This window comes from Gobio gobio (genome assembly GCF_949357685.1).
Source record: "Gobio gobio genome assembly, chromosome: 1".
NCBI classification, from domain to species: Eukaryota; Metazoa; Chordata; class Actinopteri; order Cypriniformes; family Gobionidae; genus Gobio; species Gobio gobio.
In genome coordinates this window covers 83,041,707-83,064,372 of record NC_137097.1, presented here as the reverse complement: position 1 = coordinate 83,064,372, position 22,666 = coordinate 83,041,707, and the positions used below count along the sequence as shown (strand labels likewise).

The 22,666-nt window shown below is 36.9% G+C and overlaps 1 protein-coding gene across 1 annotated transcript in view; it reads left to right on the top strand.

The window, feature by feature from the left end:
* LOC307126463 (uncharacterized protein) overlaps positions 1–22,666 on the top strand; it is a 225,217-nt gene that overhangs the window by 134,680 nt on the left and 67,871 nt on the right. The window contains exons 10-13 of the mRNA XM_079816977.1: positions 12,956–13,312; positions 21,811–21,897; positions 21,971–22,063; positions 22,205–22,279. Of these exons, the coding sequence (XP_079673103.1) occupies positions 12,956–13,312; positions 21,811–21,897; positions 21,971–22,063; positions 22,205–22,279 (612 nt within the window). The remainder of the gene's footprint in view (positions 1–12,955; positions 13,313–21,810; positions 21,898–21,970; positions 22,064–22,204; positions 22,280–22,666) is intronic.

The window sequence follows — 22,666 nt, the reverse complement described above, 5'->3', positions numbered from 1 at the left end:
CGCCCCGTGAAGCTCATGCCCCATGGTCTCCACCAGATCTTTCCAAGTGTGTTGGCCATCTTGTAGAGAGGATGGCCAGTCCATGTCCGTCACAATACCACAAGAGACTGACTTCCTGTACTCTGACAAATCTGAATCAGACAGCTTAATGGGTTGGGATGGCCAGTTGTCAGATCCTTTGAGGAGGAAGGGGGGCCCTTGGCTCCAGCGATTTGGTGAAGCGAGCTCTGCCAAAGTCTTACCCCGTGTGACATCGTCAGCGGGATTCAATGAGGAGTCCACATAACGCCAGGCGTCTGGTTCCGTGAGCTCCTGGATTTCAGCTACACGGGTACCCACAAATACTTTGAAGCGGCACGACTCTGACTGTAACCACGTGAGCACCGTGGTTGAATCGCTCCAAAGTATTATCCGATCAATCTTCAAGGTCAGCTCCCCTTCCAACATCTTCGCCAGTTGGGCTGCTGTTAGGGCACCGCAGAGCTCTAGACGTGGAACGGAGTGTCGCCGCCGGGGAGCGACTCTTGACCTCGCTGCCAGGAATGACAAGTATACCTGGCCCTGGGAATCCTCAGTCCGCAGGTAAGAAACTGAGCCGTAGGCTTTTTCCGACGCGTCGCTGAATATGTGGATCTGTCTAGAGACAACAGTTCGACCCACGCAAGCTGGAACATAAGATCGAGGTAGGGTTATGCGAGGCAACAGGTGCAGTTCGGCTTCCCACTCTTTCCAAGCTTGCTGAAGGTCCTGAGGGAGGAGTGGGTCATCCCAATTGCGGTGCATGTCCCACATGCTCTGGACAAGCAATTTGGCACGGGTTGTGTAGGGTAATATGAACCCCAGGGGGTCATACTGCCGAGCCAGAACTTTGTACACATTGCGCATAGTCAGTATGCCATAGTCCAGCGGGCGGCTCTTATATCCCAAGGTGTCCGACTCCCAATGCCAACTTAGTCCGAGAGTTGATTCAGACAGACCGGTGTCATCATGTGAGAGCCAGCGCTCCATACTGCCCGACCTTGCTTCCTTCGGCAGGTGTTCGATGGCACTTGGGATGTTACATGCCCACTGACGGATCTCGAACCCACCTCATGCCAGAATCTCCCGGAGTTTATCCACCAACCTTGTGGCTTCAGCTGCCGTTGGCACGCTCTGAAGGCAGTTATCGACGTAGAAACAGCTTTCTACCGAGTCCCTGACACCATCCTCCGGAACACTGTGATTTCTGACATGCCGTTGAAGAGCAAAGGTGGCACAACAAGGTGAGCAGGTGGTGCCAAAGGGCAGGACTTGCCACTCAAAGGTATCAGGGGGATCCTCACGCCTCAAATCTCTCCACAAAAACCTGAGAAGTGACCGCTCTTCTGGCAGGAGCTGGACCTGGTGGAACATACCCCGAATATCTCCACTGATTGCCACAGCTTGTTGCCTAAAGCGCAGCAGAACGCCAAGAAGAGATGCACCCAATGTCGGTCCTGGAAGGAGGGCATCGTTCAGATTCAGCCCACGGAACTGGTAGGAACAGTTGAAGACGAGCCGATTCTTCCCATTATGGCAAACTAGGTGATGAGGTATGTACCACGATTCAGCGGTCGTCGAGATCTCATCTGGGCCCAGCTTCTTGACAGCTCCTGATTGTACCAGCTGGCGGATTGCTTCACAGTAAGCTTCAGCACGTTGAGGGTCCTTAGATAATCGCTTCTCTGTACTCCTCAAACTCGGTAGAATGGCCTCTTTGGATGCCTGGAACAGGGGCATGTCCCATTTCCGTAGCAACGGAGTAGCATACCTGAGGATTCCAGCGACCTCTACCCTCCTTGTCTTTGCTTCCAGTAGCTCTATTGCCTCGTTATCTTGCTTCGATCTCACCACCATCTTGTCACTCTGGAAAGGCAGCACGTCCATCTGCCAGAGTTTCTCAACATTCCTCATTAACTCTGTTGTCTGCGGTGAGACACTGGTAAGGAGACACTGTCGTGCGCATGCCGTCCACTGGATAAGGTGAGTGGGCCCCTGGAGCGTCCAACCCAGTCTTGTATGGATAGCTGCCGGTCCTCCTGGAGGGCCCAACCTCACTGGCTCGACTGGAGTGAGCAGATGGGGGTGATCCGCTCCTATCAATATGAGTGGCTTGACATGCTCGAAAGGTTCGATAGGTAGTCCTGCCAGGTGCTTATACTTCCTCTTCAGCATGGAAACGGGATATGAATGATCCGCCAGACTAAGACGCGGTGAACTGAACGCCTCTGTAACTCGAAAGCTTCTTCTGGGATGTGCAAGGGGTGATATGCAGAATGAGACAGATGATCCCTTCAACGTTTGGACATCCTGTCGTATTGTGCGAAGGACAAGATCCTCTTGTCTACCTTGCAATCCAAGCTGGTCAATAGCTTCTGGAAGGAGCATTGTGCGTTCCGATCCATCATCCAATACCGCGTAGGTGTCAAGAGTACGGTCCTTGTTCCGAAGAAGCACTCTCACAACCTTTAATAGGACACGGGTGGAAGCTGATGGCCGGTCCAGGTAAAGAACCTCAGTACTGGAGTTCATCAAACAACTCTCTTCTTTGTGGCTCTGCTGCTGGACGGGTGTTCACATTATGAAGGACTCTCAAGTGCTTTCCTTGGCACAGGTCAAAGAGTCTTCTGAGATCACACTGTGCAGCTTGATGGGACCTTCCACATCTCCAGCACCTCTTGTTTGCCTTGATCCACACTATAACTTCCTCCCTTGTGAGCTTCTGAATGGCTGGGCACCTATTCAGGAAGTGTTCTGAGCTCTCACAATATGGGCAATACGGCTTCATCTTGCCTCTCCTCTTGGACTCTGAGGAGCTCTGACCCTCTTGCTTCGTGGTCCTACCCTCCGCGGAGCTCTCTGCTCCATGTAGAACAGTAGCTGCTAGTCTACCATGTCGTTTCTCAACTTTGTGGCTCAATGACCCTTGGACCCAGGTGTTGGATGGGATGTCATAACCCTGACACCACGACTCATACTGGAGCCACTCTGCCAAGTCAAGCAGGGTATGAGTAGAGCCAGGCCGATGGAACATCTGGCGGCGGAAGTTTGCTCTTAACTCGGGCGGAAGTTTTGTGAGCAGCCGTGCAACGTGTGAGCCGCATCTTAGCTCAACTTCTCCGTCAAGGCCCAGGGTCTTCAACATGCCCACTAACGACTGAACATGCAAAGCAAACCTCTCAAAGGCTGCTGTATCTCCCCGCCTTATCTCTGGTGAGTCCAGAACAGCAGCAATCCTCTTTAAGGCGACGTGATGTGGCTGCCCAAACTTCTCATCCAATGCGGCCATTGTGTCTGAGTACGGCATAGGCGAGCTGATGTATGAGTCTGCTATAAGGCAAGCCTCCTCCAACTTCAGATGGTCCACGAGAACTTGATATTTGAAGAGCTCAGTGGCATCCCTTGACAAGAGGTTTGTGAGGGCAAGCTTCAGTCTGGAGAACTCCATGGGGTCCCTATGGATGAAGAGGGGAATTTTCGGCGTTGGCCCACGGTATTCCTTCTCTTCCACAATAGCTGATGAAGGCTGGTATGGTAGGTCTCTGGAGGGGGTACGCTGACTCATGTGAGGCCTTGGAAAGGGTCTAGGTGGAGGCCAGGATTCGGTCCATTCCTTGACAGGAGGAGTGCCAGTGACGGGTGAGTAATACTGCATCCACGGAGTTGAAGACTGAAACTTCCCAACTGGTGGTCTCTTAGGGGTTGAGGACAACCGGCTCCTGGTAGCTGAGCTAGAGGCAGCACTATCTCTGATTAGCTGGAGTTCGTTCATCATCCTATCTATGATGGTGACCATCTGTCTCTCTTCACTCCCTGAAGGCACTGATACTGGTTCAGTAGAGGGCCATGGTGGAGGCGGTAGCCAGTCGTCATACTCCTCTTCTCTTTGAGTCAGAAAGTCATCCTGTATAGGAGGAGGAGGTGGTACTGGCCATGGTTCTATTGCAGGTTCTTGCCGGGCCCTCTGCAGCATCCTAAAAGAGGCTACAGGAGGACGCCTCTCCCTCTGAATACCCCACTGCTGTACATGACTGCTCTGCATGTTCTCTTCAGATCGGCATAATGATGTGTTCTCTCTACGCATCTCATACAGCTCATTACCTTCCTCTGCATAAGGTGTCGGAGTGTCTGTCCACTCTACATGTCGGCCAGTTGAACTTGTATCGTAGCTGGGAAAGTACTCATTATGTTCACTGATGTCTAAGTCCCACTGAACCTGACGAGGGGACCTTGAGGCATGTACGCTTCTAGCGGGTGTCATCGTCACCGCTCCATCATGGTGAGAGCTCCACCCCTCTTGCCCATGCATATGCTGTACCGAACTTGTGTGAGGTGAGACATGTGTCTGTCGTCTCACTGGACCAACCTCATAGTCCTCAAGATATTGTGGGGGCCTACACTGCCGCTTAGGTCGGGTTGATGGGATCCAGGATGCTTCACCGCTTTGTTGCATGTTCCCGGGACAACTACGAATCCGGCTCGAAGGACCAAATGTAGCTGAGGGCTAAGGACTGTAAGGTGCTAGTTGTTGCTAAAGAGGTGGAGTTGGTCCGGGTGTGCCGGTTAGAACACCAAAGCCAGAGAAGGAATCCAGTTCAACAGATTTATTGGTACAGAGCATATGCAGAGGGGGAGCCAGGGTATAGTGGTTGCTTTATCAGTGTTCTCTGTTCACATACAGTAGACAAACATAATACTAATGCAGTGGTATCGTCTGTTGCTGTGTATCATGTCCATAGAAGTGTATCAGCATATGTGTGTGGTCTGTAACAAACAAATAAAGATATGCTCTAACAAACAATGCCTCTTATCACGATTGCACTCATAATAACATGAATAGCATTAATAAGCTACTGGCTTCCCTCAAACATAAACACAATGTGTCACATATATAACAAAGTAGGGCATTATAAAACATTATAAACAGCCTGCATATTTACACTATACTGTATGAGTACTCAAGTGTTGCTATATTCCTCATTAGCGTCCATTTATTACTTGAAAATCTCTATTCAATGTACAGCAATCAACTTAGCTTGAGTAACAGTGAAATCTACAATACTCACTTTCTCTCTGGACGCACACTACTTAAACACTCAAATGGAACCTAAAGATGACCATATAACTGCCGTCTGTCACGGAATCTGCGTGGCTCGTTCTCACTGAACTCAGGTGATAACGGATGTGAGATTGATCGCGTGCACACAGCGTTGTGAAGTCCTCCACCGAATGCGCTGCGCTCCGCCAAAATAAAAGTCCCCGCGATCGGGAGGAAAGACGTCATATACTGTGCACTATTAATGAGACTTTCGCACAGTTGTTATTTATTTGTTGACGGATTATTGTACAGTATCAATGAATTACGCATTTTGATATTGGTGTGTGCATTATCGTGTGAAATGCCTGTTAATTACATAGCGTTTTTCCAATCTCTATATTGGGCACTTTTTGCACGTAAATTGGCCTCTTACTGTTGACATTGAAAATCTTGTGTTTTTCTAAGGGATTGCTGTTTTGACAGTTTCTACCTGGACATATAGTCATATTTGAACCGTTTTACTGTGATTTTTTTTTAATTATTTTTTTTATCATCAATGTTATGCTTTAAGGAGATAAAATGGTAACTTGCTTATCAACATTGATTGGTATGGCAATAAAATAATATCACATTATTTTGGCAGTTAAAGTTTTTTTTTTTTTTCTTGGAGTGACTAGTTGCCTATAAGTATTGTAAGAGGTGAAAACTTGTTATCAATAACCAGGCATGTTATCAATAACCATTTAAAAAAATATATATAAATGTACATTTGGTGAGGTTTTTGGGCTGGAAATCGTCGACCCAATCTGGCCACACTGATCACACATTCAAAAAATGGTTATTGATAACATGCCTCTGAATTTTGACTTTTTGCACCTTTACAATATTTATAGGCAACTAGTCATCAAATCTTCCACTCCATGAAACACGTTAATGCTCAGTAGTACACAATATGGTTCTTTAATGTATTTGCATTGTCCTAAAATGCGTTCATTTTCAATGGGAATATATGCGGCTGAAACGCGTAGCCAAGTGCATCTAAAAATGTTCAACATTAACTTTTTAATATAACATTATAGTCATTATGGCCTTCAGAAAATTTTTTTTTTGAGGAGGTGGGGTATGCACTGTGGCGCGGCCTAATCTTTTGTCCTTAAAGGGATACTTCACCCAAAAATGAAAATTCTTTCATCATTTACTCACCCTCAAGTTGTTCCAAACCTGTATGAGTTTTTGTTCTGAAGATATTTTGAAGAATGTTTGTAACCAAGCAGATAGAGCAACCATTGACTGCCATAGTAGGGGGAAAATGCTATGGCATTCAATGGTTGCATATAATTTGCTTGGTTACAAAAATTCTTCAATCTTCAGAACAAAGAAACTCATACAGGTTTGGAACAATTTGAGTAAATTATGACAGAATTTTCATTTTTGGGTGAACTACCCCTTTAATGGCATTTTTTCCCCTTACATTACTTTTACTTTTATACTTTAAGTAGTTTTGAAACCAGTTACTTTTACACTTTTACTTGAGTAAAAAGCTTGAGTTGATACTTCAACTTCTACAGAAGTCTTTTTAAACCCCAGTATCTATACTTCTACCTGAGTAATGAATGCAAATACTTTTGACACCTCTGATTAATTGCTTTTATTTTCCTATTAGAAATCGGCAATGAAGAGCCTGGGTAATTTAACCTTGAAAGACTCTCTATTTTTGTTAATAATATTCTTCCGAATATTTTGATGTCCCTCTGTAACCAAAAGTTCAAAATGGATTTACATTTTTCAATATTTCTATCAATATTTAACAATTCTAATCTATCTTCATCTTTTGAAATTATAATTCCTAAATACTTCACCTCCTTTTTAACAGGAATATTATACAATGAGAGCAAGGGGAAGTTGTGAATAGCCATCAGTTCACATTTTGATGTATTTAACTGTAATCCTGATGCATTAGCAAAATATTTTACCAAGTTAAGTGCTAGGGGGATCTGCAATTGTTTTTTTAGAAAAAGAGTTGTATCATCAGCAAGTTGACTAATAATAATTTTGTGATCCAACAAGTTAATACCCGAAATATTTTCATTCTTTAAAAGAATGGCTAACAATTCTGCAACCATAATAAACAACAGAGGTGAACTACCACAACCCTGCCTTATACCTCTGTTCACTTGAAATCTTGGGCATGTTCCTTTAGGAAGAGCTACCGAACTATTTATGTCATTATACAACATTTTAATTATATTAATAAATTTTGGTCCAAAACCAAAATGATAAAGAGCCTGGAAAAGAAAAGGGTGTTCAACCATATCAAAGGCTTTAAAAAAGTCCAGAAATAAAATAAATCCATCGTCTTTAATTAAATTATTATATTCTAAGATGTCAAGCACCAAACAAATATTGTTATGTATTGATCTCCCCTTAAGGAACCCAGATTGAGTCTCACTAATTATTTGTGGAAAACCTACCTTTACTCTAGCAGCCATCGCCCCAGTAAATATTTTATAATCAATATTGAGAAGTGTAATAGGCCGTAGATTTTCTAAAATTCTTTTATCCTTTCCAGGCTTTGGGATCAAAATAATAAGACCCTGCTTCATTGTAGGCAATAAGTTATTATTTATAATACAATCCTGTAGTGCTTCTAAAAGTAAATGTTTTAAATCTTCCCAAAAGAACTTACAGAAGTCTGTCGTCAGACCATCTGGTCCAGGAGATTTCCCTGTTTTCATTCTTTTTAAAGCTAGATCTAATTCTTGGATTATTAAGTCCGAATCACATAATTCTTTGAATGAGTTCTCAATTGTTGGAATATGACCCTTCACTTTTTTAAAGAACTTATTAGCATTATCACTGGAATAAGATGATGCATATAAATTTGAATAAAACTGATATACCTCATTTACGATAGTGTTATTATCATAACATTCTTTCTGATGAATTAATAAACGGGTTACAAAATTTCTCTCTTGACGACTATTTTCAAGATTACAAAAATATGAACTATTTTTCTCCCCCTCTTCCATCCATTTTGCCCTTGACCTCACATATGCACCTTTTGCCTTTCTTATATAAAGTTCATCCAATAAAGAACGAAACTAATAAGTCTATCCTTATCTTCATCTGTTAAGATAGATTTACAGCAGCACTTATTGATCTCCTGAATTAGTTGAAATTCCTTCTCTTGTCTCTTTTTCTTAATATTAATCCCATAAGTTATTGAGTATTCTCTGAGTTTTTATTTAAAAAATTCCCATTTACTGCCACTAGACATACATTTCTTACCAATATTAGTTATAATCTTCTTTATACATATTCCATAGTCTTCGTGATTCAATAGGTCAGAATTAAATTTCCAGTACCCCTTTGAACTGTGAGAGTCTTCCTTTGGTTTTAAAATTAAATCAATTAAACAATGGTCAGTTAATGGAGCACTAGAGATGGTACACTTACACACATAGTTAGAAACCTCAGCTAGCCTCAGTTCCAAGCCAGTAATCAATTCTTGATCTAGCATTTGCATTGGGTTTAATCCAAGAAAACTGTCTAATATCTGGGTTTTGTAGTCTCCAAATATCACTCAATTGATTTGAAGAGCAAAAATTTTGAATTATTTCATTGATTTGTGGGGCATTATATTTAGAGTGATGTCTGTCACGCCACTCATCTGGAGTTAAATTGAAATCACCACCAATTAAAATAAACTCTGTGGGGTAAGTGGCCTTCAAATCATTAATAATATTAGTAACTTCAAAAAGCAACTCTTTATTTTGGATGCGACTATTATAACCATACACATTTATCAAAATGAAAAATATTTTTCTAAACTAAGAACTATTGCTAGCCAATGACCATCGTCATCTGCTTTGTGAAAGATGATTTTACCAGGACATTTCTGAAAACAAACAGCGACCCCAGCAGATCGGTTCGAGCCATGACTAAAAAACATGTCATCACCCCACTGATTACGCCAGAAAGGAACATCCGAAACTTCCGAATGTGTTTCTTGAAGAAAAAAAATACTAGATTTTTGGCTTTTGCAAAACAGAAAAATTCCTTTTCTCTTAACAGAGTCTTTCATACCCCTAAAGTTTAAAGACGCAAATGAAACATTAGTTAATAACGAAAACATGAGAACTTTTCACTGATTTTGAACTTTTCAAAAACTTTGTTATCGCTAGACTAAACAGATAAGTAATGCAGAGTCCCTTATTGTTTGTCCTCCAACTCATCGTTCATTTGAAAATCTCTGTTCAAACCCGTTAGTTTTCTGAAATACGCTTCCCATTTATATATCCATAAGGACCACGAAATCCAGCCGACTTTCCTTCTTTCCTGGCTTGCTCGATTCTCGGCCACATCGCTCGTCTTGCCAGTCTCTCTTCTCTTGTTAAGTCTTCCGCGAATCTGATTCCCGCATTCTTGCACACCACTGAGTCTTTCGTTCTTTTCCACACCTCATCCCTGACTCCTCTACGAGCAAAGAGAATGATTATTTCTCTGGATCCGTTCACCTCTTTTCTTCCTACCCGATGCACAACATCCACCGCGTCACCCATGTTGGGAGCGAATTCAGGGGTAATTTTAACAAGAAGCTGGAGTACATCTTCCTTTATGTTTTCATCAGGCTTTTCTTTCATTCCTTTGATGCGGAGGCACCATCTTCTCTTATATCTCTCCTGGTCTAAGACACGACTTTTCAGATTTAGCGAGCATGTCTACTTGCTTTTCCATCACGTTCACTTTTTCTCTACAATCTTTCAACTCTTCGGCCTGAATCTGCACAGCCTTTGCTACGCTGGTGATCATGGCGCTGTGCTGTTTTAGTTGCGCACTAATGTCTTCGTGCTGCTCGTCAACTTTAACAGTAAGTGCTTTGATCGCTTCAAGGATAGCAGTGTTCGGTACATCGGCGGATGGGTCAACACCAGATGACATTTTTGACTTTTTCCTCGTCTGAGATTTTATCAGGGTGGGTGGATCCGAGTTACATCTCTCTCTTTTGCTTGAGACATAGATGTCAATCGCGTAGTTGTGTACTTCCATCTGAACTTCTTTAAACCAGTGACTTCAACAAGAATACGTTATCCACCTTGAGAGAATCAGTGCCGGGTATATTGAACAGATAAATACATCCAGTGAATGGAGTATAGAGGCATCAGTTATTAATTAATTCGGGACACATTAATGGAGCAGAAAAGGGTCGACTGCTCAGTCCGCCATCTTGTCCGGCAACCCGCCGAACTTCATTGTTTACCTTTTTTCCTGGAGTTTTCCATTCAGCACATATAGTGCTGACAGAAGACTGGATAGCACTCTCCGCTTTTTGGAAATGGTACTACTACATTCTGTGGCTGTTTATTGCTATATAAATGTGTTATGGACTAAATATTTCACTGAATTTGGATTGCCTGGACCCTAAAGAGTGGAATTACAGCGTTTTTTCATGGATACAGATGATGTTTGGATGACAAGGACACTTTTAATTTGAATTCGTAAAAATTTGTTGGCGGTCAGCGTAGTTTGGTGGTCTGACAAAGACACTGATTGTGCCTCTTCATCTGCTCACTGCATCTTGAAATGGTTTACATCATTCGATTCACAAGAATCTCAGCTTTCCAAAGGTATGTGGCATGTTTAGCTTTTATATTTGAGTTGTTGAGTGTCACTCACAAAATTTAAAAAAATCCAGTGTGACGTCGGCGGCACAAAAGAACGTAAACATAGTTACAATAAAAATATTTTTCACAGATTTTGAATAGCATTAGTTTGATGCATTTAAGTGATAAATATAATTGTCTGGGCTGGTCATATATTATTAATTACATAAACATATTAATTGTGAATGAGCAGCATTATTAAATCATGTAAGTGATTTATCGTCTGGTGCTGGGTTTGTACATGTGTGTGTGTCTATGGAAAGTAAATCCCCACTCAATTTAAGAGAAGAAATCAAGAAATGAAATGCACATACAAACTATTAGCAGATAATATAAAAAAAATCCAGATTTGTGCAAGGAATTATTGTGCTTTTGACCTGTGAGAACCTCATCTCAGCACAAAGGCTGAACTCATTATTATATAGACTGGTGTGAATAACAACCCTTTAAATATTGCTTTGGCATTCATCATGAATGATTGCTCAGAGAACACGCAGGAAAAACAGAAAATGTACAGAGACTCGAGTAAAAGTATCACGAGTACAGAACAGAAAATAAGTGCAGACTATTACGTACGGTGGCCGAGACAGCTCAACGCGCTGCAAATGAAGAAAACACATGCAAATAGAAAAAACACCAGCAAATAAAGAAAACATCTTCATCAGTTTTACAACACATGCGCTGCAAAAATTCCACAACACATGAGAAAAGCGCTGCAAAAAGTCCACAACACATGCAAATACAAAAACGCACCTGCAAATAGGCCTGCTCAAAATGCACATACGATCAGAATGTTAAAATAAACAAACAAACACCTTTCAGGTGCACCCCACCGAAGACTAATGTACGTCAATTGTTGGCGTTCCCTTAACACTTTCGTTTTGGTATGCCAGTCCCGGCGCCAGGACAAACGATTTGGGGTATTATTTTGTGTTAAAAAATATTATTAATAAATTATTAATAATAAATAATATATACTTTTTATAATTTACTTTATTTTATGACTCAAATCTCAATTAATTATTCACTGCAGAAAGTGAAACTAAAAGTCATCGATGAGAGCTCTTCTTCAACATGTTCTGATAACACTATTTAACCTAAATGTATGTATTAATATTTCCCTTGTGGCCCGTAGTTAAAAGAAATGAGAACAGATAGGTGTTATACGTGTTTTTTTTGTTTGTTTTTTTAATGAGGAGTTAGCTAATCTTATTACAGCGTGTCAGTTATGTGATGCACTATAAATTATTGTAGTGCAAATTAAAATATTAATTTAACTCTAAAAGTAGCCTAATCATCATCATCATCATCATCATCATCATCATCATCATCATCATCATCATCATCATCATTCAGATCATCGCAGAAAGGGCCGGTTCACCGGGCCTGGAATGTGTTGCAGCGCGTATTCTCTATTCGCATGTGTTGTGGACTTTTGCAGCACATGTGTTGTCAAACTGAAGAAGATGTTTTTTCTATTTGCATGTGTTTTCTTCATTTGCAGCGCGTTGAGCTGTCTCGGCCACCGTAATTACACAAACACACACACACACACACACACACACACACACACACACACACACACACACACACACACACACACACACAGACACACACACACACACACACACACTCACACACTGCCCCTAAACCTACCCATCACACACACACACACACACACACACTGCCCCTAAACCTACCCATCACACACACACACACACACACACACACACACACACACACTGCCCCTGCCCCTAAACCTACCCATCACATACACACACACACACACACACTGCCCCTGACCCTAAACCTAACCCTCACAGGAGACTGTGCAGTTCACTTTCTGTGAAAAAAAACTTGTTCTGTGTGATTTATAAGCATTTTGAAAAGTGAGGACATGGGGAACGTCCTCATATTTCACCCTCTTTTTGTAATACCCATGTCATTATACACATTTGTGTCCTGATATTTCACGAAAACATGCCCACACACACACACACACACACACACACAGACACACACACACTCAGACAAACAAACACACAGACACACACACACTCAGACAAACAAACACACAGACACACACACACACACACACACACACACACACACACACACACACATACACATCTCAGTTCTCTCACTGCTGGAATAACAACCTTCTGTGTTCAACCCTTAATACATGTTTGGGCTTTTAGTGCAAAATTGGCCTCACTTTTTCTTTTCTTTTTTTCAGTATTCATTGTGGAACCTCCTCATCACACACCTGTTCCTCTGGGATCTTCAGTGGTTGTGCCCTGTTATGATGGACCTTTACTAACTGAGAATCTGGAGGTGAGATGGAGAAGAACAGACTCAGAGACTCTGGTTCATCTGTATGAAGATGGTGAGAGTCGACCAGAGGTCCAGCAGCAGGACTATCAGGATAGAGCTCATTTCATTACTGAACACATTAAAGATGGAAACTTCTCCCTCCGGCTGGACAATCTGAGAGCTGGAGATGAAGGAGAATACACATGTACAGTTTACAGAGGCTTCCCTTGGAATCGCAGGCAATTTACAAACCAGATAAATGTGGTACAGAGTCTACTGGGTAAGTCAAGAGAAGAGAAAAAGAGCTGCTCTTCTGTCCTTTATCAGTAGTTTACTCATTTATAATATTACAGTTGTGTTGAGTTTGATTGAGTTATTAATGTAATGATCAGAAAGAGCAGATAAACCTGAGTGACTGATAATGATAGTTTAATCTTTCAGTAAAGTGTAATGTTTATCTGATTGACTGATAATGATAGTTTAATCTTTCAGTAAAGTGTAATGTTTATCTGAGTGGCTGATAATGATAGTTTAATCTTTCAGTAAAGTGTAATGTTTATCTGAGTGACTGATAATGATAGTTTAATCTTTCAGTAAAGTGTGATGTTTATCTGAGTGACTGATAATGATAGTTTAATCTTTCAGTAAAGTGTAATGTTTATCTGAGCGACTGATAATGATAGTTTAATCTTTCAGTAAAGTGTAATGTTTATCTGAGCGACTGATAATGATAGTTTAATCTTTCAGTAAAGTGTAATGTTTATCTGAGCGGCTGATAATGATAGTTTAATCTTTCAGTAAAGTGTAATGTTTATCTGAGTGACTGATAATGATAGTTTAATCTTTCAGTAAAGTGTAATGTTTATCTGAGCGACTGATAATGATAGTTTAATCTTTCAGTAAAGTGTAATGTTTATCTGAGTGACTGATAATGATAGTTTAATCTTTCAGTAAAGTGTAATGTTTATCTGAGTGACTGATAATGATAGTTTAATCTTTCAGTAAAGTGTGATGTTTATCTGAGTGACTGATAATGATAGTTTAATCTTTCAGTAAAGTGTAGTGTAATGTTTATCTGAGTGACTGATAATGATAGTTTAATCTTTCAGTAAAGTGTAATGTTTATCTGAGTGACTGATAATGATAGTTTAATCTTTCAGTAAAGTGTGATGTTTATCTGAGTGACTGATAATGATAGTTTAATCTTTCAGTAAAGTGTAATGTTTATCTGAGTGACTGATAATGATAGTTTAATCTTTCAGTAAAGTGTAATGTTTATCTGAGCGACTGATAATGATAGTTTAATCTTTCAGTAAAGTGTAATGTTTATCTGAGCGACTGATAATGATAGTTTAATCTTTCAGTAAAGTGTAATGTTTATCTGAGCGGCTGATAATGATAGTTTAATCTTTCAGTAAAGTGTAATGTTTATCTGAGTGACTGATAATGATAGTTTAATCTTTCAGTAAAGTGTAATGTTTATCTGAGTGACTGATAATGATAGTTTAATCTTTCAGTAAAGTGTAATGTTTATCTGAGTGACTGATAATGATAGTTTAATCTTTCAGTAAAGTGTGATGTTTATCTGAGTGACTGATAATGATAGTTTAATCTTTCAGTAAAGTGTGATGTTTATCTGAGTGACTGATAATGATAGTTTAATCTTTCAGTAAAGTGTAATGTTTATCTGAGTGACTGATAATGATAGTTTAATCTTTCAGTAAAGTGTAATGTTTATCTGAGTGACTGATAATGATAGTTTAATCTTTCAGTAAAGTGTAATGTTTATCTGAGTGACTGATAATGATAGTTTAATCTTTCAGTAAAGTGTGATGTTTATCTGAGTGACTGATAATGATAGTTTAATCTTTCAGTAAAGTGTAATGTTTATCTGAGTGACTGATAATGATAGTTTAATCTTTCAGTAAAGTGTAATGTTTATCTGAGTGACTGATAATGATAGTTTAATCTTTCAGTAAAGTGTGATGTTTATCTGAGTGACTGATAATGATAGTTTAATCTCTCAGTAAAGTGTAATGTTTATCTGAGTGACTGATAATGATAGTTTAATCTTTCAGTAAAGTGTGATGTTTATCTGAGTGACTGATAATGATAGTTTAATCTTTCAGTAAAGTGTAATGTTTATCCGAGTGACTGATAATGATAGTTTAATCTTTCAGTAAAGTGTAATGTTTATCTGAGTGACTGATAATGATAGTTTAATCTTTCAGTAAAGTGTAATGTTTATCTGAGTGACTGATAATGATAGTTTAATCTTTCAGTAAAGTGTGATGTTTATCTGAGCGACTGAAAATGATAGTTTAATCTTTCAGTAAAGTGTGATGTTTATCTGAGTGACTGATAATGATAGTTTAATCTTTCAGTAAAGTGTGATGTTTATCTGAGCGGCTGATAATGATAGTTTAATCTTTCAGTAAAGTGTAATGTTTATCTGAGCGACTGATAATGATAGTTTAATCTTTCAGTAAAGTGTGATGTTTATCTGAGCGACTGATAATGATAGTTTAATCTTTCAGTAAAGTGTAATGTTTATCTGAGTGGCTGATAATGATAGTTTAATCTTTCAGTAAAGTGTAATGTTTATCTGAGTGGCTGATAATGATAGTTTAATCTTTCAGTAAAGTGTAATGTTTATCTGAGTGACTGATAATGATAGTTTAATCTTTCAGTAAAGTGTAATGTTTATCTGAGTGACTGATAATGATAGTTTAATCTTTCAGTAAAGTGTGATGTTTATCTGAGTGACTGATAATGATAGTTTAATCTTTCAGTAAAGTGTAATGTTTATCTGAGTGACTGATAATGATAGTTTAATCTTTCAGTAAAGTGTGATGTTTATCTGAGTGACTGATAATGATAGTTTAATCTTTCAGTAAAGTGTGATGTTTATCTGAGTGACTGATAATGATAGTTTAATCTTTCAGTAAAGTGTGATGTTTATCTGAGTGACTGATAATGATAGTTTAATCTTTCAGTAAAGTGTGATGTTTATCTGAGTGACTGATAATGATAGTTTAATCTTTCAGTAAAGTGTGATGTTTATCTGAGCGACTGATAATGATAGTTTAATCTTTCAGTAAAGTGTGATGTTTATCTGAGCGACTGATAATGATAGTTTAATCTTTCAGTAAAGTGTAATGTTTATCTGAGTGACTGATAATGATAGTTTAATGATAGTTTAATCTTTCAGTAAAGTGTAATGTTTATCTGAGTGGCTGATAATGATAGTTTAATCTTTCAGTAAAGTGTAATGTTTATCTGAGTGGCTGATAATGATAGTTTAATCTTTCAGTAAAGTGTAATGTTTATCTGAGTGACTGATAATGATAGTTTAATCTTTCAGTAAAGTGTAATGTTTATCTGAGTGACTGATAATGATAGTTTAATCTTTCAGTAAAGTGTAATGTTTATCTGAGTGACTGATAATTATAGTTTAATCTTTCAGTAAAGTGTAATGTTTATCTGAGTGACTGATAATGATAGTTTAATCTTTCAGTAAAGTGTAATGTTTATCTGAGTGGCTGATAATGATAGTTTAATCTTTCAGTAAAGTGTAATGTTTATCTGAGTGACTGATAATGATAGTTTAATCTTTCAGTAAAGTGTAATGTTTATCTGAGTGACTGATAATGATAGTTTAATCTTTCAGTAAAGTGTAATGTTTATCTGAGTGACTGATAATGATAGTTTAATCTTTCAGTAAAGTGTAATGTTTATCTGAGCGACTGATAATGATAGTTTAATCTTTCAGTAAAGTGTAATGTTTATCTGAGTGACTGATAATGATAGTTTAATCTTTCAGTAAAGTGTGATGTTTATCTGAGTGACTGATAATGATAGTTTAATCTTTCAGTAAAGTGTAATGTTTATCTGAGTGACTGATAATGATAGTTTAATCTTTCAGTAAAGTGTAATGTTTATCTGAGTGGCTGATAATGATAGTTTAATCTTTCAGTAAAGTGTAATGTTTATCTGAGTGACTGATAATGATAGTTTAATCTTTCAGTAAAGTGTAATGTTTATCTGAGCGACTGATAATGATAGTTTAATCTTTCAGTAAAGTGTAATGTTTATCTGAGCGACTGATAATGATAGTTTAATCTTTCAGTAAAGTGTAATGTTTATCTGAGCGACTGATAATGATAGTTTAATCTTTCAGTAAAGTGTGATGTTTATCTGAGTGACTGATAATGATAGTTTAATCTTTCAGTAAAGTGTAATGTTTATCTGAGTGGCTGATAATGATAGTTTAATCTTTCAGTAAAGTGTAATGTTTATCTGAGTGGCTGATAATGATAGTTTAATCTTTCAGTAAAGTGTAATGTTTATCTGAGTGACTGATAATGATAGTTTAATCTTTCAGTAAAGTGTAATGTTTATCTGAGTGACTGATAATGATAGTTTAATCTTTCAGTAAAGTGTAATGTTTATCTGAGTGACTGATAATGATAGTTTAATCTTTCAGTAAAGTGTAATGTTTATCTGAGCGACTGATAATGATAGTTTAATCTTTCAGTAAAGTGTAATGTTTATCTGAGTGACTGATAATGATAGTTTAATCTTTCAGTAAAGTGTGATGTTTATCTGAGTGACTGATAATGATAGTTTAATCTTTCAGTAAAGTGTAATGTTTATCTGAGTGACTGATAATGATAGTTTAATCTTTCAGTAAAGTGTAATGTTTATCTGAGTGGCTGATAATGATAGTTTAATCTTTCAGTAAAGTGTAATGTTTATCTGAGTGACTGATAATGATAGTTTAATCTTTCAGTAAAGTGTAATGTTTATCTGAGCGACTGATAATGATAGTTTAATCTTTCAGTAAAGTGTGATGTTTATCTGAGTGACTGATAATGATAGTTTAATCTTTCAGTAAAGTGTAATGTTTATCTGAGCGACTGATAATGATAGTTTAATCTTTCAGTAAAGTGTAATGTTTATCTGAGTGACTGATAATGATAGTTTAATCTTTCAGTAAAGTGTAATGTTTATCTGAGTGGCTGATAATGATAGTTTAATCTTTCAGTAAAGTGTAATGTTTATCTGAGTGACTGATAATGATAGTTTAATCTTTCAGTAAAGTGTAATGTTTATCTGAGTGACTGATAATGATAGTTTAATCTTTCAGTAAAGTGTAATGTTTATCTGAGCGACTGATAATGATAGTTTAATCTTTCAGTAAAGTGTGATGTTTATCTGAGTGACTGATAATGATAGTTTAATCTTTCAGTAAAGTGTAATGTTTATCTGATTGACTGATAATGATAGTTTAATCTTTCAGTAAAGTGTAATGTTTATCTGAGTGACTGATAATGATAGTTTAATCTTTCAGTAAAGTGTAATGTTTATCTGAGCGACTGATAATGATAGTTTAATCTTTCAGTAAAGTGTAATGTTTATCTGAGTGACTGATAATGATAGTTTAATCTTTCAGTAAAGTGTAATGTTTATCTGAGTGACTGATAATGATAGTTTAATCTTTCAGTAAAGTGTAATGTTTATCTGAGTGACTGATAATGATAGTTTAATCTTTCAGTAAAGTGTAATGTTTATCTGAGCGACTGATAATGATAGTTTAATCTTTCAGTAAAGTGTAATGTTTATCTGAGTGACTGATAATGATAGTTTAATCTTTCAGTAAAGTGTAATGTTTATCTGAGCGACTGATAATGATAGTTTAATCTTTCAGTAAAGTGTAATGTTTATCTGAGCGACTGATAATGATAGTTTAATCTTTCAGTAAAGTGTGATGTTTATCTGAGTGACTGATAATGATAGTTTAATCTTTCAGTAAAGTGTAATGTTTATCTGAGCGACTGATAATGATAGTTTAATCTTTCAGTAAAGTGTGATGTTTATCTGAGTGACTGATAATGATAGTTTAATCTTTCAGTAAAGTGTGATGTTTATCTGAGTGACTGATAATGATAGTTTAATCTTTCAGTAAAGTGTAATGTTTATCTGAGTGACTGATAATGATAGTTTAATCTTTCAGTAAAGTGTGATGTTTATCTGAGCGACTGATAATGATAGTTTAATCTTTCAGTAAAGTGTAATGTTTATCTGAGCGACTGATAATGATAGTTTAATCTTTCAGTAAAGTGTAATGTTTATCTGAGTGACTGATAATGATAGTTTAATCTTTCAGTAAAGTGTGATGTTTATCTGAGTGACTGATAATGATAGTTTAATCTTTCAGTAAAGTGTAATGTTTATCTGAGCGACTGATAATGATAGTTTAATCTTTCAGTAAAGTGTAATGTTTATCTGAGTGACTGATAATGATAGTTTAATCTTTCAGTAAAGTGTAATGTTTATCTGAGTGGCTGATAATGATAGTTTAATCTTTCAGTAAAGTGTGATGTTTATCTGAGTGACTGATAATGATAGTTTAATCTTTCAGTAAAGTGTAATGTTTATCTGAGTGACTGATAATGATAGTTTAGTCTTTCAGTAAAGTGTGATGTTTATCTGAGTGACTGATAATGATAGTTTAATCTTTCAGTAAAGTGTAATGTTTATCTGAGTGACTGATAATGATAGTTTAATCTTTCAGTAAAGTAATGTTTATCTGAGTGACTGATAATGATAGTTTAATCGTTCAGTAAAGTGTAATGTTTATCTGAACGGCTGATAATGATAGTTTAATCTTTCAGTAAAGTGTAATGTTTATCTGAGCGACTGATAATGATAGTTTAATCTTTCAGTAAAGTGTGATGTTTATCTGAGTGACTGATAATGATAGTTTAATCTTTCAGTAAAGTGTAATATTTATCTGAGTGGCTGATAATGATAGTTTAATCTTTCAGTAAAGTGTAATGTTTATCTGAGCGACTGATAATGATAGTTTAATCTTTCAGTAAAGTGTAATGTTTATCTGAGTGACTGATAATGATAGTTTAATCTTTCAGTAAAGTGTAATGTTTATCTGAGCGACTGATAATGATAGTTTAATCTTTCAGTAAAGTGTAATGTTTATCTGAGCGACTGATAATGATAGTTTAATCTTTCAGTAAAGTGTGATGTTTATCTGAGTGACTGATAATGATAGTTTAATCTTTCAGTAAAGTGTGATGTTTATCTGAGTGGCTGATAATGATAGTTTAATCTTTCAGTAAAGTGTAATGTTTATCTGAGTGACTGATAATGATAGTTTAATCTTTCAGTAAAGTGTAATGTTTATCTGAGTGACTGATAATGATAGTTTAATCTTTCAGTAAAGTGTAATGTTTATCTGAGTGACTGATAATGATAGTTTAATCTTTCAGTAAAGTGTAATGTTTATCTGAGTGACTGATAATGATAGTTTAATCTTTCAGTAAAGTGTGATGTTTACCTGAGTGACTGATAATGATAGTTTAATCTTTCAGTAAAGTGTAATGTTTATCTGAGCGACTGATAATGATAGTTTAATCTTTCAGTAAAGTGTAATGTTTATCTGAGTGACTGATAATGATAGTTTAATCTTTCAGTAAAGTGTAATGTTTATCTGAGTGACTGATAATGATAGTTTAATCTTTCAGTAAAGTGTGATGTTTATCTGAGTGACTGATAATGATAGTTTAATCTTTCAGTAAAGTGTGATGTTTATCTGAGCGACTGATAATGATAGTTTAATCTTTCAGTAAAGTGTGATGTTTATCTGAGTGACTGATAATGATAGTTTAATGATAGTTTAATCTTTCAGTAAAGTGTGATGTTTATCTGAGTGACTGATAATGATAGTTTAATCTTTCAGTAAAGTGTAATGTTTATCTGAGTGACTGATAATGATAGTTTAATCTTTCAGTAAAGTGTAATGTTTATCTGAGTGGCTGATAATGATAGTTTAATCTTTCAGTAAAGTGTAATGTTTATCTGAGTGACTGATAATGATAGTTTAATCTTTCAGTAAAGTGTGATGTTTACCTGAGTGACTGATAATGATAGTTTAATCTTTCAGTAAAGTGTAATGTTTATCTGAGCGACTGATAATGATAGTTTAATCTTTCAGTAAAGTGTAATGTTTATCTGAGTGACTGATAATGATAGTTTAATCTTTCAGTAAAGTGTAATGTTTATCTGAGTGGCTGATAATGATAGTTTAATCTTTCAGTAAAGTGTAATGTTTATCTGAGTGACTGATAATGATAGTTTAATCTTTCAGTAAAGTGTGATGTTTATCTGAGTGACTGATAATGATAGTTTAATCTTTCAGTAAAGTGTAATGTTTATCTGAGTGACTGATAATGATAGTTTAATCTTTCAGTAAAGTGTGATGTTTATCTGAGCGACTGATAATGATAGTTTAATCTTTCAGTAAAGTGTAATGTTTATCTGAGTGACTGATAATGATAGTTTAATCTTTCAGTAAAGTGTAATGTTTATCTGAGTGACTGATAATGATAGTTTAATCTTTCAGTAAAGTGTGATGTTTATCTGAGTGACTGATAATGATAGTTTAATCTTTCAGTAAAGTGTGATGTTTATCTGAGTGACTGATAATGATAGTTTAATCTTTCAGTAAAGTGTGATGTTTATCTGAGTGACTGATAATGATAGTTTAATCTTTCAGTAAAGTGTGATGTTTATCTGAGTGACTGATAATGATAGTTTAATCTTTCAGTAAAGTGTAATGTTTATCTGAGTGACTGATAATGATAGTTTAATCTTTCAGTAAAGTGTAATGTTTATCTGAGTGACTGATAATGATAGTTTAATCTTTCAGTAAAGTGTAATGTTTATCTGAGCGAGTGTTATTTCATCTGTTCTCTCCAGATGCAGTGTTTCGTCTCCAGATGTGTCTCGTCTTCTGTCCCAATATCCTGATGTTTCTGGCGTTTGTCCTCTGGGGTGTTTCTGAAGGTCAGGGTTCATCAGTGCATTATGATGGTCATATATCTGTTGATTTGTACAGTAATCTGTGCTTGTGTTTCAGGATCTGTGTTTGAGTCGGTCTTTTGCTGTGCTCTTTATTCTCTGAGGCCGCTCATGTTGCTCTGGGCGGCTCCATATATCAGTCACTTCACAGGTATGGCCCATTTATTATTATTATACATTAATATAGTATATGGATTATAATACATACACATATTCAGTGCTGTATTGTGATTTGTGTTGGTGTTGTGAATGATATTGTGGATGTGATTATTTCATCTTTTCTGTTTCACAGGCAACATTAAAACATGGGTTATGAATTACAGTTTCAGAACAGAATATCTGGTTTTCTCAGCTGTGTTTTACTCAGGTAAATAAATCATATGTGAATCAATCGTCATTATCATAAACACATTCAATACACATTAACAGTTGAACAATAATTATATTTAAATGATATAATATTCACATGAAATCTTTAAAAACACAACATTAATACCTGAAGTGTCTTGTGTTCTGTTGTGTTTTCATCATTATGTTCTACACGTGTTCAGTGCTCAATCTCTGACTGAACACATTTATGATTACACCGGTTAATTATGAAAACATGCATTAATTGTTACAGTAGACATCACGCTAGTGACTGAAGCTAAAGCTACTTCATGTCAGGGTCGGGGGTCATATAATCAGCACAGAGGTCAAGGGTCAGATATGGTAATGTTGTCTATAAGAGCATATGTTTAATGAGAAGGGTTTG